Source organism: Syngnathoides biaculeatus, chromosome 8 (assembly GCF_019802595.1).
Source record: "Syngnathoides biaculeatus isolate LvHL_M chromosome 8, ASM1980259v1, whole genome shotgun sequence".
NCBI classification, from domain to species: domain Eukaryota; kingdom Metazoa; phylum Chordata; class Actinopteri; order Syngnathiformes; family Syngnathidae; genus Syngnathoides; species Syngnathoides biaculeatus.
In genome coordinates this window covers 9913381-9927797 of record NC_084647.1, presented here as the reverse complement: position 1 = coordinate 9927797, position 14417 = coordinate 9913381, and the positions used below count along the sequence as shown (strand labels likewise).

Here is a 14417-nt window from a genome sequence, read left to right as displayed (position 1 = left end):
TATATTAGCTTTTATTTGTGGTATTTCCTCACATTCTTTTTAGTTCATACAAAGTACAGCAGAAAAGAAGGATCCGGAAGTTGTCATATCTAACCCGACCACAAGGAGGCGCTAACTGACCTGCACCAAAGTTTGCCTCTCAGCCTTGGGCAGGTTCTTGCCCTGGTGGTCTGCCTCCTCCCACTCTTTCCTCACCTGCCGCCATGAGGAGAAAGTGGAAAAAAAAATCAGGAGATAAGAGTCAAGAATTCCAATTGTTTTACAGCAAGGAAAAATACAGTATGAGCCATAGGTGGTCACTTAGATAATCTAATTGGAGCCAATGCAGAGCTTGTACCAAATATGCTGACAGAAAAAAAGACAATACTACTCACTTTTGATTGACGAAGTAAAAAAAATGTACTTCTTATACTTAGTTCGAATCTGTAATATTTAAAGTTTTTAATATATCAGCTTTTTCAGCTGATATATTTCAAAAAAGCTATGGTTTTGCTTTTTCTTCTACCATTTGTGTATTTTTGTATTTTTCATGTTTTTCATTTAGTACTTTTCTCAGACCTGTACTTTTGTCATTTTGTGTATTTTTGTATTTTTCATGTTTTTCATTTAATAGTTTTCTCAGACCTGTACTTTTGTCATTTTTTGACAGATTTTTATATTTTACTTGATTTTATTCATCATGTTTTTCATTTTCTGGTGTAAAATATCCTATTATTCCCTTGTGAGTTTTGACCATTTTTATAGGTGTATTTTTTCATATATTATCTTTTACTGTTGTTTGAAATTGTATTATTTTCACATAGTTGTCTCAATTTGGATTTTATAAATACTTTCTTCTTTTTTTTTGTAAACACATTCTGTAATAATTTTTGCATTGTCTTAACATTTGTTGTAGTTTTCTCCCATTTTTTTTCTCCTATTTTTGACCTAATTATTTTCTCCTGTTTTTTGCAAACATATTTTTGAATATTTTTGTCATATTTTCAATCCCTTTCTATCCTTAATAATTTCTCTCTTTTTGTATCCATCCAGCCATCCATTTTCCAAGCTGCTTATCTCCACAAAGATCGCAGGAATGCTGGAGCCTCTCCCAGGTAACTTCGAGCGAAAGGCGTACCAAAACCAAAACTAGTCGCCAGTCATTCGCAAGGCACATATACAGACGCTGTCACTGAGTGGGAACTGAACCCGCGCTGCCTGCACCAAAGATAGGAGTGTGTACCTCTACATTTGTAATTTTTTCCTCAATATTTTTGTCAGAATATATATTTTTTTCAAATATATTTTTTTTAATATTTGCATGTATTTTTCCACAGCCATTTATTTGTAGACTTCATTTTTTTGTACTACTTTTTAAAAACATCCTTTGAGTGTTATTGCTTTGTTTTTTATCAGATTGAAAAACAAGTATATTTTTCAGTATACAAATACAAATTCAGCTTAAACAACTGAAACGTATAGTAAACAAAAAAATGGAATGGTCTCTTGAAGTTCATGAGGAGTATGTAGAGATTTCAGTATTCTCAGTTTCACCCTCGCCATGCGATTGCGGTGCCTAATCTCCAGCTGCTCCTTGGCTCTCTGGAAGCGACTGTGCTCCTTGTCGTCCGCCGGTGTCTCAAAGTAAATGTCCACATCGTCGGTGGGCTGAGGAGTGGGTGGTGTGGCTGACAAACCAAAGAAACCATCAGACGAATACACATAAAACGCCTGTTTATTTGCAGTTCACATTAGTTAGATGCAGTTATTGCCCTGAACTGGCAGGGCCGCTGCGTGTAAGTCTGTGCAGTGGGCGAAAGCATCTCCTGTGTGAGTGAGGGCATTTACGTATACAGCTAGACTGCAAACCCCCCCCCAAAAAAAACAAAAAGCTGGGAAATAGATGGGGTGCAAACGATGAATCTCGTAGGAGTGAGATGGACATGATAAACCTAAGTGAAGCTGACAAGGTTTCACTCACCGAGTCGCTTGCACACAGCCATACAGTATTCCTCTGAGTCAAAGTTGTTGCGATTCCCAGCACATCCTCCGTAGATGAAGAGCACACACTTCCTTTGGGTCATGTCAAAGTGCCAGCGGGGCATAGAGGCCCGGCAGGGGCCCGTCTCCGCCTCCAGGGTGCACACGGCTATGGGGGGCGACCAATGGGAAGAGGTTATTAGTAGAAATGCAACCAAAAATATACACTGCTTAATTCTACATGATGTCACTTTTCGACTGAGCCCCTATCATCATGTGAAAAAGTGCAAAATGCAAGTTCACGGTTTAAGACCCCAAGACGATTACAACACCCGAGTCCTGTCCGCCATTATGGCCCCAGCACCATAGCGTTTCTGCTTAGCTCATGCATATGGCTTATCTGTGTTGGTGCGTTGGAGTTTATTTTCCCTTTTCGCGCACCTTTTTATACATTATGTCCCAAAAGAAGAAAGTCTTTTTTGACCGTGGAACCGAAGCTTGACGTCATTTAAAAAAAAAAAAAGGATTAACACCGAAAGAAAAGACTGACATAAAAACTTGGGCTTCAGTAGGATGACTTTGGCAATTATTATTAAGGACAAGGCCCGTATTTGAGTGCACATGAAGGGTTTCGTCCCTATGAAGGATACGGTGATCACGGAGCAACTTTTTGGGTGAAAAAAAGAAACAAAGCAACGTTCTTTGATCGTTTAGATTACTTACGTTAAGGATCAAGGATCTGAATCAATGTAGGCTTAACATCAGCCCCATGTTCATTAAAGGAAAAGGCACAGCGTATTTTCCTAACTTTGAAAGAGGAGAAAGGAGAGGACGCTGAGGAGGAATTCACCGCTAGCAACGGGCGACCTGCACTTGTTTACTTAGCAAGAGCTGAGCGCAGTTTGACTTCATTCTTCACCATCCTAGCTTCCCTTCCCTAACAGTAATTGAAGCATCTTATATTTTTTACTTTAATGTATTTATTTTTTATATGAAGTACCAACACCCATCCATTTCTGAGCCGGTTATCCCCACGAGGGTCACGGGAATGCTGAAGCCAATCTCAGCGGTCATCGTAAATTCTGACTTTAACGGTGAACTCCGACTTAAGTCGAAATTTGAGTTAAATCGCAACTGTGGGAATGGATCTCAGTCGTAGACCGAGGACTCCCCGTATGTATTGAATAAAAATATAAAATAATAATTTATGACCACAAAACAGTAACTCGTAGCCATAATATACTAAATTATAGATACAAGAAACAAACAATTCAAGGCAACAAAGTATTACTTGAGTTGTGACAAAATAATTTGTAGCCACCATATACCAAATTTATGACCATAAAATACTAAACTGTGGCCACAACATAAAAATTAGCAGCCACAAAAGAGATATTATGTGCACACAAAATACAATTTTGTGACATTGAAAAGGTATAACATGCACAAAATGCTCATATGTGACAACAAAATACCATATTGTCCCCTCAAAATGTGTATAGCTTCAAAATGCTAATTAGCAGCCATAAAATACACATTTTTGCACAATGGAATTAGTATAATGTACACACAAAATACTAACTTGTGACTACACATACTATACACGAAGTTCTCGGGTTAGACCCCCCCAAAAATGAAGAACTAAAAAAAAGCGATGGAATGACTTTTTGAAGACACGCAAATGGGGAGCTGAACAGCAACACCAATACACAACTTTGCAGTACACATTTTATGACGAATAGTATTTTTTCCACCAGACACAACATGGCATCATCATGGTATCATCAGGTAATGATACTCGTGGGCCAGTGCGGACTATCTCACAACCTGGGCTTCCTCCTACCATCCTGCTGTCGTCAGGTGCTATTTTTTTGTATTCCTTAAAATTTGGTAGGCTTGTTAATATTACTCACCTCTATGTTGTGTTGAATTTATGTAACATTTTGGGCCTGTTCATGCCACTTTAAATTGTTTCCAGGACATACTCATTTGTGGCATTTTTTTCTATATTGTTGACAAAATGTAATTAATATTAATTCCAACTGGGCTTGGGAACTCTGTCTCGCAACAAGCGACTGCACACATATGTCACATGAGCAAGACAAATAACTGCTATTGGAAGGGAAAAAAACCAGAACCTTTGACTTCATGCAGAGTCTTGTCCTCTTCGTCTCGGCTGTCAGACATTCTGCTGCTGTCTCGCTTGTCATCGTCCTCCTTATCTACCTCCTCATACTCATATACATAGTGGTAATCCTCCTCGTCCTCGTCCTCATCCTCCTCCTCGTTCTCCTCATCCATTGTCTCCTCCTCCTGTGTGGGTTGCTCCTCAGCCAGGGCCTCGCTGCGATAAGACAACAGTACACATTATGTACAAAGTTAAGAATTATAGGTTGCCACAAAAATATTCAAGTATTTCATTTTCCATTGTTTGTTTTGGTTTCACGTCTAGAAATAAACATTAAAACAAACAAACAAGAGGAAACCATTGAATTAGAAAGCGTAGCCATTGCGGGCCAGTGTCACCTGTTTACACATTCGTTCCACTCACCTGTCCTCTAGTGCGTCCTCATCTTTATCCATGTCACGCTCTTTGATCTCCTCATCCTCCATGTCTTCCTCTACCTCCTCTTGCTCCCTGGTAGAGTCGGCCGACTCCTCAGTGCGGGAGGGAGGGCAGCAGACGAACTCTGTGCCATGGAACTTGTCAGTGCCGCACGGGAGGAGCATGCCGTAGCTGTGCAGCACTGTCGAGCTCTTGGAGCACGCCTGAGGATGGAGGAGCGAGTGATGGTGAAAAGAGTGATGAAAACATTAGGGTTTTTTTCAGTCAGATAATGTCCAAGATTTAATAGTCAAAATTTCTGATTTTAGAGATTTCCTGTTTAAATACAAAAGAAAGCGTGGCAACGAGCAGTCTCCTCCTTACCTCAAATTCTACAATTCCTCATGCACTATGTTGAGGAAGTTTGTTATTGGTACACGCTTATTCCTCTTTTCATGTCTTCACTATGTTTTCAGACAATTTTAAGATGCACTGTAATTTTCCACAGTAGAGCTAGTATACTTAATGTTTGGCGCAGTAAACGACAGCTATGAAGCTCCAAATGAAAACTATATAAAGCTGTTATATGTACTGGTGACTTTAAGAATTTCTAAAGACACTAAAGATTTGCTTCAAATCAATCAAGTCAGAAAATATCACTTTAACATGTCTTAATGCTGCGAACTTAATGGCAAATAAGCCTACCAAAATTCACACTTCACAAGGCTACGATCATTTGCTTGCATTGTAATACTTACTTCTTACTCTTGATGGCTGGGCAGAACAAGAGTACAATGAGAAATTCATTCAAATCTCTACATTCTTGCTTATCCACCTTTCACACATCACTAAAAAAGTAAAACAATTTTTACAGTAACATTTGCACAACCTGGCCAAAAGAGGAAACCTGTCCTGGCAATGGGTTCACAGACAGCAAGGCTTACACCAGAATGCAAGCTTTTGTCATCCACAGCAATAGCCAACAATGACCATCCTGGAACATTTGACCTTGGGCACCACTGATATACAGATCCTGTAACTATCAAAGTCAGGCCTTCAAAATAGAAGCATGCTAGTATAAAAAAAAGGTTGAACCATCCATCTGTCGATTTTCTAAATTGCTTATCCTCACTAGGGTCAAGTGCTGGCTGGAGCTTATCCCAGCTGAGAGAGACAGGGTATGGCCCGAACTGATCCCCAGTGTGCTCCTAAAAAAATCTTCATATTGTTCCCCGTTAATGGTTCTCCCTCACTGATCAAAACCATTCAGAATTAGAAGAACATTTAAATTAGTTAAGGTGACAGACTCCCACTCAAGCAGAAACTCTAGTCACTAGAGGACAGCAGGCTCTAAATGTCATTGTGGAGAAGAAAAGTCAATTAGTATTTTAAGTACAACCCCAATTCAAAACTCATTTCAGCCCTGAGCAATAAAAATAACAAACTATGTTGAAAATGCAGATTATCAATTGACTAGTCGTAGTTTCAGTACAAATCGAGTTGAGTCTTATGATAATGAAGTACAAGTTAAGTTGAGTCTTTTTTAAGTTTTAGCCGAGGGAGTTCCAAGTCCTGTAACTGTAAATGTAGGTTAAGTCATGCGACTTGAGTCTTCCTGCAACGGTGTGGGCTGCCTCACCTCCTTGGCCATATTGTGCCACTGCTGGTGGCTTGCGCACAGGTCCATGGGCTCCTTGTGGAAGAACCTGCACTTCTCTGGAACCAGCAGCACGTCGCTAACAAACTCGCCAACTGCAACATAAAGAAAATAACTCGTTAACGGCACAGCCAAGCATCAACCCCCGCCTCTGACTCCTGCTAGGTCCACGTAGAAATTATGAGGACTCGCAAACGATGAATCACACTTGGAGAGTGGTGAATAAAGATTATCTGAGGCTGCCAAGGCACGTTTTGACACGAGAACATCTGCCTGCTCTCCTCCACTGAATGATACTGTGGTTGAGGAACCACATTTTATTTGTAGAAGCTGCAGCCTAAAAGAAGTAATGGGAGACCTCAAAGGCACCCTGTGAACTCAGATAGTGGTGCCCTAACTTACAAGTTTAACCATGCTCAAAACTCAAAATATTTGTATCTTATTTCCCAATTGAAAAGAATGGCTTGAATTGATTCCAGCTTTTGTCTGGCTACTAGTGTGCATGCCTTGGGTACCATTGTCCAGTATAATAGTTGTACCGACAAAAATAAACATGAGTTTCAAAAGTAAACCACTCTGTAAGATATAGTAATATTAGTTTTTGCAGAGGATAAACAATATGTCTGTATTATTGTGATACTTTCATGTGTTTTAGCACCGTTGAACTCAAAGACACAATTCTGACGGACGACCTGAAGCCATTCTCTACCTACGGCCCCTCCGACAACAACCAAACAAACATCCAACCACATTCATTCGTCAGCAATGTGGGTTAAGTGTTTTGCCTGGGGACACAACGACGACATGAACTTGAGTGGGGATGCAAATCTGCAAACCACCGTTTGCAGGGCAGACGCCGACCCTCAGCGCAACGCCGGTCATAAACCCACAGATGAAAAAAAAAGGTGCATGCCAAATGAAATGTGTTATGTAACAATTGCTCCAAAACATATTGATATTGAAAATTATTGCTGGTTTAATTTTTTCGAACCAAGTTGTTGGTCAAAAATGGAACATGAAAACCATATAGTTCTTTTAAGGTAGTCCTGAGCTTTTCCTGTCATAGTCCCAACATTCAAAGTCCCGACACTCACCGTTGTAGGCTCTGTGCATTCCTCTTTTTCTTCTGACGATGGATCCGGTTTCCTCCTCTTCTTTGTCTTCGACCCACAGTAGCTGAATTTCCACCGACGCCCTGCAGGTTAGCAGTGCCGGGCGGGCGTTGTTAACCCGGGCCACGACCGATCCGGTATGGGATTCTTTAGAAGAACGCTCATATTTGTTTGGCACAGTTTTTACGCCGGATGCCCTTCCTGATGCAACCCTCTGCATTTATCCGGGCTTGGGACTGGCCTACAGATTGCACTGGTTTGTGCCCCCATAGGGCTGCATTAGTTGTCATCCAAAGTAGTGTGGTTAAAATACTGTACACAATCTACTAACAAACAACATACACAACATTTAATTCTTCGTTTTGTGCTTAGTCTGAAAGCACACAAAAAAACAGCTTCAAAACTATTTTTAATAATGTTTCACAGTGTGCCAAATGGTTTGTTGTGAAGTGTGTTGAAACAATCTAGCAGTCCTATCTCAAATTTCTGCTTGCAAGTCAAAGTATAAAAATAAACCAAGAAATAAAAACACCATACTATTGGTCGTGTTTTATATCAACCCACTTGCAAATCAAAGCAAGACATTAGGTGGAGTTAAGTTGTGCACACACACATACTGCTAATTGGGGACAATTTCAAGCTGTAAAACATGATCCTTACTGATTATGCAGAGCTGTAGAAGGTTGTTTAAAGCGACATTTTCTCCTCAACAATCAGGATGACTTTTAATAGTGAATTTAAGTAAGATTAATAATGCAAAGGTTGCTGAGACTAAAGCAGGGTGAACACACCAGTTGTCAGGCTCATTTTGAGCAGTATTTTCCGCTTTTGATTTGTGTTGATCTGCAGGAAGTCAGTCACAGGTCTATCTGTCTCATGGCAGAACATTTGATGAAGCTCTGGTTTAAGATTGTGGAGTGTGAGGGTACCTAACATTTACGCCAATGAGCAAGCAACCAAGTATGCATGTAAATCAAGGCCATTGTGAAGGAAAAAATGAACAACAGTTGGAAATCCACACATAGTGGGGGAGTGGGAATAGAAGGGCTTCTGTTGAAAGGAGTGAGGACTCCAAAAAGAGGGTCTGGATGTTTGGTAACAAAGCCCTGGAGGGAGCACTCGTTTGGTGGTTCGTCTAGTGTGGATAGCAGTGTTTTGGAAAATGAGAGGGTAGGACAGAAGCAGGAGGAGGAAGAGGAGGAAGGGAGAGCTGCAAATAGCAAAGCACTATACAGCTGCTACTCATCTCCTCCCAGGATGTGGAAACCTACAACCCTCATAATTCAGGGATTAGATTGCTTCTAAACCAACATTTTCTGAAGAAAATGTACATTGAAAGTGTAACTAAATGCTGGAGTTTAAAGCACTGTCGTTACTGACGTTGGAAAATCTAAACAATTACTTCGAAACAATGACTGACTAATTGGAGGCTGAAGGGGTTTCAATTTAGAGTTGAAAGAACATGCCCCGAGAAAATATGCGTCGAAATTTTAAAATGACCTGGAATTTAAAGCGCCACCATGCATGAGGTCAGCTAATGATTCAGGCCCAACCAGTTTGCTACCAAACAGGGGTGACTGGGCATTCAACCCACATCTTCCAGGAAAATATTCCTCTAAAGTCAAACAAAACTTTCCAGTGTTGTCCGACTAGTTGTCTGTCAGATGGCACAGTGTCTCATCTGGAAAGCGTTGGGCTCACAGTTCTGAGGTCCCAGGTTCAATCGTGGACCCGCCTGTTTGGAGTTTGCATGTTCTCCCCATGCCTGCATGGGTTTTCTATGGGCACTCCGGTTTCCCCCCAAATTCCAAAAACATGCAACATTAATTGGACACTCAAAATTGCCCGTAGGTGTGATTATGAGTGCAGCCGTTTGTCTCGATGTGCCCTGCAATTGGCTGGCAACCAGTTCAGGCTGTACACTGAAAGTTGGGATAGGCTTCAGCACGGCCCGCAACCCTTTTTAGGATAAGCGTTTAAGAAAATGGATGGATGGATGAATGGAATAGTTGTCTGTCAAACCGGTAGCACATTGGAATTCAACCCACAATAGTGTAAAACTGAGATTCACAGATGTCTGTTCTATGCCTGTCTGCAATAGAATGCAGCAAAGAAAAAAATTAATGGCATGTTCACTGTAAAATGTGCAGTTTGAGGCAATTAAATAGGAGTCTTAAATGATGATGACATGACTGCTCTTCGCACCGTTGAAAGCAGCGAGTCTTTGAATAAAATAATCCCATGCTGAGTCACGGAGACATGGCAGATTAGTGTCTGTGACGACAAACGCTGCACCACTGAGGCTCTTGAACTCTAAAGCAAAGTTGACAGGCAAACGTGAAGTTTGACTTAATTTGTTGGCTCGGGACAACTCAATTGGATCCCATTAGTTAATAAAGTCAACTTGACAAAACTTAATTTGCTCATGTAATTTGTTGAATGATATGCTTAATATTGTAATGGGTGTTTACAGTGGTAAAGAACTGTGCCATATCATACAGAGAACTGTTTCTTCCGTATTCTGCACAGTGTAAACTTCTGGTTTCAGCTGTATACAGCCCAGTGACTTATTTCACATTTTCTGTTAAAGTATCAGCGGCACGGAGTGGAGTGACTGGTTAGAGCACTGGCCTCACAGTTCTGAGGACCGGGGTTCAAATCTGAACTCCACCTGTGTGGAGCCTGCATGTTCTCCCCATCCCCGTGTGGGCCCTCTCCGAAAACTCCAGCTTCCTCCCACATCCCAAAAACATGCATTCATTGGTGACTCTAAGTTGATTCCAACTGCGAATGGTTGTTTGTTTCGGTGTGCCCTGCAAGTGGCTGGCAACCAGCTCAAGATGTACCACACCCCCTGCCCAAGATAGGTTCCAGCACTTCCGCGACCCCTGTGAGGATAAGCAGCTCAGACAATGGATGGATGTTCCAATACGGAATAAATATATTTCCCCTCAAAAGTCTACACATAACATCCCATGTCAGAGCACAAACCAAGCATAAAGTCAAATGAATTGTTTGTAGACATCTAAGACAGGATTGTCTCGAGGCCCAAATCTGTGGAATGTTCAGAAAAAATTCTGTTGCTTTGAAGATTCCAATGACCAAAGTGGCCTCCATCATCCGGAAACGGAAGAGATTTCGAATGACGGGGACTCTTTCTAGAGATGGCCGCCCATCTAACCTGAGCAACATGGGAAGAAGGGCCTTAGTCAGGGAACTGACCAAGGACCCGATGGTCACTCATGCAGAATTCCAGTGGTACTGTGTGGAGAGAGAACCTTCCAGAAGGATAACCATCTCTGCAACACTCCACTAATCAGGGATATATGATAGTGTGACCAGGAAGCCATTCCTTATGAAAAAAAAACACATGGCAGCCTGCCAAAAGAGACCTGAAGGGCTCTCAGAACCTGAGAAAGAAATTTCTCTGGTCTGATGAGACAAAATGTTAACTGTTTGACATGAATGCCAGGTGTCCAGTTTGGAGGAAACCAGGCACCGCTCATCACCTAACAAATACCATCTCTCCAATGAGACATAGTGGTGGCACCATTATGCAAAGCAAATGTTTTCCAATGCTAGGAAATGGGAGACTTGTCATGACTGAGAGGAAGATGAATGAAGTAAAGGTACAGAGACATCCTGGATGTAAACCTGCTGCCAAGTCCTTAGGGCCGAAGGGGCGAAGGTCTACCTTCCAACAGGATTAACGGACACAAAGACAAGACAACTCTGTGAAGGTCAGTCACTGGCCCAGCCAGAGCCCAGACTTGAATCTGATAGAACATCGATTGGAAGATCTGAAAAATCAATAGTCAAAGGACTTTTAAGTCAAGGTACTACCATATGTATTGTTTAAAAACTGTTTAAAAAAATACAATCATTTGTTGCTAATCACAGTGGTGCCTTGACTTATGAGTTTATTTGGTTCTGTGAGAGCAGGTGGAAAGGTAGTAAGGCTAGAAGTTTGGGAGCAGGGTTGAAATTATTCTACCACGGAGTAGATGGGAAGAGAAATGGAGTAGGGGTTATTTTAAAGGAAGAGGTGGCTAAGAATGTCTTGGAGGTGAAAAGAGTATCAGATTGAGTGGTGAGACTAAAATTTGAAATTGAGGGTGTTATGTGTAATGTGGTTAGCGGCTATGCCCCACAGGTAGGATAGGACCTAGAGTTGAAAGAGAAATTCTGGAAGGAACTAAATGAAGTAATTCTGAGCATCCCAGACAGCAAGAGAGTTATGATTGGTGCAAATTGTAATGGACATATTGGTAAAGGAAACAGGGGCGATGAAAAAGTGATGGGTAAGTACGGGATCCAGGAAAGGAACTTTGAGGGACAGATGGTGGTGGACTTTGCAAAAAGGATGGAGATGGCTGTAGTGAACACTTATTTCCAGAAGAGGGAGGAACATATAGTTACCTACAAGAGCGGAGGTAGAAGCACGCAGGTGGATTATATTTTGTGGAGACGATGTAATCTGAAGGGGGTTACTGATTGTAAAGTAGTGGTAGGCGAGAGTGTAGCTCGACAGCATAGGGAGTCATACAAGGAAAGAGATTAGCGAAGAAGGTGTGGGATACTGAGAGGACTGAGCAGAGGCGAAAGGAGTACATCGAGATGCGACGTAGGGCAAAGGTAGAGGTGGCAAAGGCTAAACAAGAGGCACATGTACACCAGGTTGGACACGAAAGAAGGAGAAAAGGATCTCTACAGGTTGGCCAGAGAGAGGGATAGAGATGGGAAGGATGTGCAGCAGGTTAGGGTGATTAAGGAGAGAGATGGAAATGTGTTGACTGGTGCCAGTAGTGTGCTAAATAGATGGAAAGAATACTTTGAGAAGTTGATGAATGAAGAAAATGAGAGAGAAGGAAGAGTTGAAGAGGCAAGAGTGAAGGACCAGGAAGTGGAAATGATTACTAAGGGGGAAGTCAGAAAGGCACTAAAAAGGATGAAAAATGGGAAGGCAGTTGGTCCTGATGACATACCGGTAGAGGTATGGAAGGAATTTGGAGAGATGGCTGTGGAGTTTTTGACCAACTTATTCAACAGAATACTAGCGGGCGAAAAGATGCCTGAAGAATGGAGGAAAAGTGTTCTAGTTCCCATTTTTAAGAACAAGGGGGATGTTCAGAGCTGTGGGAACTATAGAGGAATAAGGTTGATGAGCCACACAATGAAGTTATGGGAAAGAGTAGTGGAGGCTAGACTCAGGACAGAAGTAAGTATCTGCGAGCAACAGTATGGTTTCATGCCTCGAAAGAGTACCACATATGCATTATTTGCCTTGAGGATGCAAGTGGAAAAGTACAGAGAAGGTCAGAAGGAGCTACATTGTGTCTTTGTGGATCTAGAGAAAGCCTATGACAGAGTACCAAGAGAGGAACTGTGGTACTGCATGCGTAAGTCTGGTGTGGCAGAGAAGTATGTTAAAATAGTACAGGACATGTATGATGGCAGCAGAACAATGGTGAGGTGTGCCTTAGGTGTGACAGAGGAATTTAAGGAGGAGGTGGGACTGCATCAGGGATCAGCTCTGAGCCCCTTCCTGTTTGCAGTGGTAATGGATAAACTGCCAGACGAGGTTAGATTGTAATCCCCTTGGACCATGATGTTCGCAGATGATATTGTGATATGCAGTGAAAGCAGGGAGCATGCAGAGGAACAATTAGAATGATGGAGGCATGCACTGGAAAGGAGAGGATTGAAGATTAGCCGAAGTAAAACAGAATATATGTGCGTGAATGACAAAAGTGGAGGGGGAAGAGTGAGGCTACAGGGAGAAGAGGTAGTGAGGGTGGACGACTTCAAATATTTAGGGTTAACAATCCAGAGCAATGGTGAGTGTGGTAAGGAAGTGAAGAAACGGGTCCAAGCAGGTTGGAACAGCTGGCGAAAGGTGTCTGGTGTGTTATGTGACAGAAGAGTCTCTGCTAGGATGAAGGGCAAAGTTTACAAAACAGTGGTGAGGCCGGCCATGATGTACGGATTAGAGACGGTGGCACTGAAGAAACAACAGGAAGCAGAACTGGAGGTGGCAGAAATGAAGATGTTGAGGTTCTCGCTCGGAGTGACCAGGTTGGATAGGATTAGAAATGACCTCATTAGAGGGACAGCCAAAGTTGGATGTTTTTCTGACAAGGTTCGAGAGAGCAGACTTCGATGGTTAGGACATGTTCACAGGCGAGAGAGTGAGTATATTGGTGGCAGGGTGCTGAGGATGGAGCTGCCAGCCAAAAGAGCGAGAGGAAGACCAAAGAGAAGGTTTATGGATGTGGTGAGGGAAGACATGAGGGCAGTTGGGGTTAGAGAGGAAGATGCAGGAGATAGGGTAAGATGGCAAAAGATGACACGCTGTGGCGACCTCTAATGGGACAAGCCGAAAGGAAAAGAAGAAGAAGAAGAAGAAGAAGAGCGCACATATAACTTATAACACTTGTATCTCAAATCATCATACCCCTTTGAAATGTGTGGAAATGCCATTAATCCTTTTCAGACTTCCCCTCAGCTACCCTCAAAATATAATGGCAGTATCATTTTGGATTTTGTTTTAAAAAAAAAAAAAAGTAGGTGGCGCGGTGGAGCAGCTGTAGAGCGTTTCTTTTTACAACAATTCCATGGACATCGACATTGTGCTCCGCTTTCAGATGTATGCGCCTTGGACATATGGGTGCAGCATAATACACACACAGATAGTCAGAGCTCCTCAGTAAACTACAGTAAAACCTTATTGTTCAGAGGATTAAAAAATATGCCTGTGAGTATTGTTAAATTTTCTGTCTACATATCTTTCTCCTACAATTGTGATCTGTGTAGCTGAAAGGGTTGTAACACTGCAACCCTGATTCCATCGTCTTGCGTTGTTTGTTAGCATTAAGCTTTGTGGTTGTATCAAACACACATGTAATTTTCTTTTTTTATATTTAGTTTGACAAGTTCTAACTTTGAGTGGCAAGATATAGCTTGACTAGTCAAATTAAGAAAAAAAAAATCGGCCAAATGATGGCATGTTTCCCGAAAAACACCATCTTTCAAGACACCAGCGTGTATTTTGTGGCCTCTGATATCAAAACTTTAAGGACCCCAGTTTGAGAAGTACTTCCTGTTTACTCCTGTCACCTTAAGTACTGCAACTCCTCTGTGGTTT

General features: G+C 41.8%; 1 protein-coding gene across 5 annotated transcripts in view; it reads right to left on the bottom strand.

Annotated features, from left to right (window-relative positions):
• aplp2 (amyloid beta (A4) precursor-like protein 2) overlaps window positions 1–14417 on the bottom strand; it is a 97682-nt gene that overhangs the window by 22014 nt on the left and 61251 nt on the right. For all 5 annotated transcript variants that reach the window (XM_061826859.1, XM_061826860.1, XM_061826855.1 and 2 more), the window contains 6 exons: window positions 6144–6256; window positions 4511–4728; window positions 4098–4303; window positions 1961–2128; window positions 1534–1667; window positions 121–195 (listed from right to left, as the gene is read on the bottom strand). In XM_061826859.1, the coding sequence (XP_061682843.1) occupies window positions 121–195; window positions 1534–1667; window positions 1961–2128; window positions 4098–4303; window positions 4511–4728; window positions 6144–6256 (914 nt within the window). The remainder of the gene's footprint in view (window positions 1–120; window positions 196–1533; window positions 1668–1960; window positions 2129–4097; window positions 4304–4510; window positions 4729–6143; window positions 6257–14417) is intronic.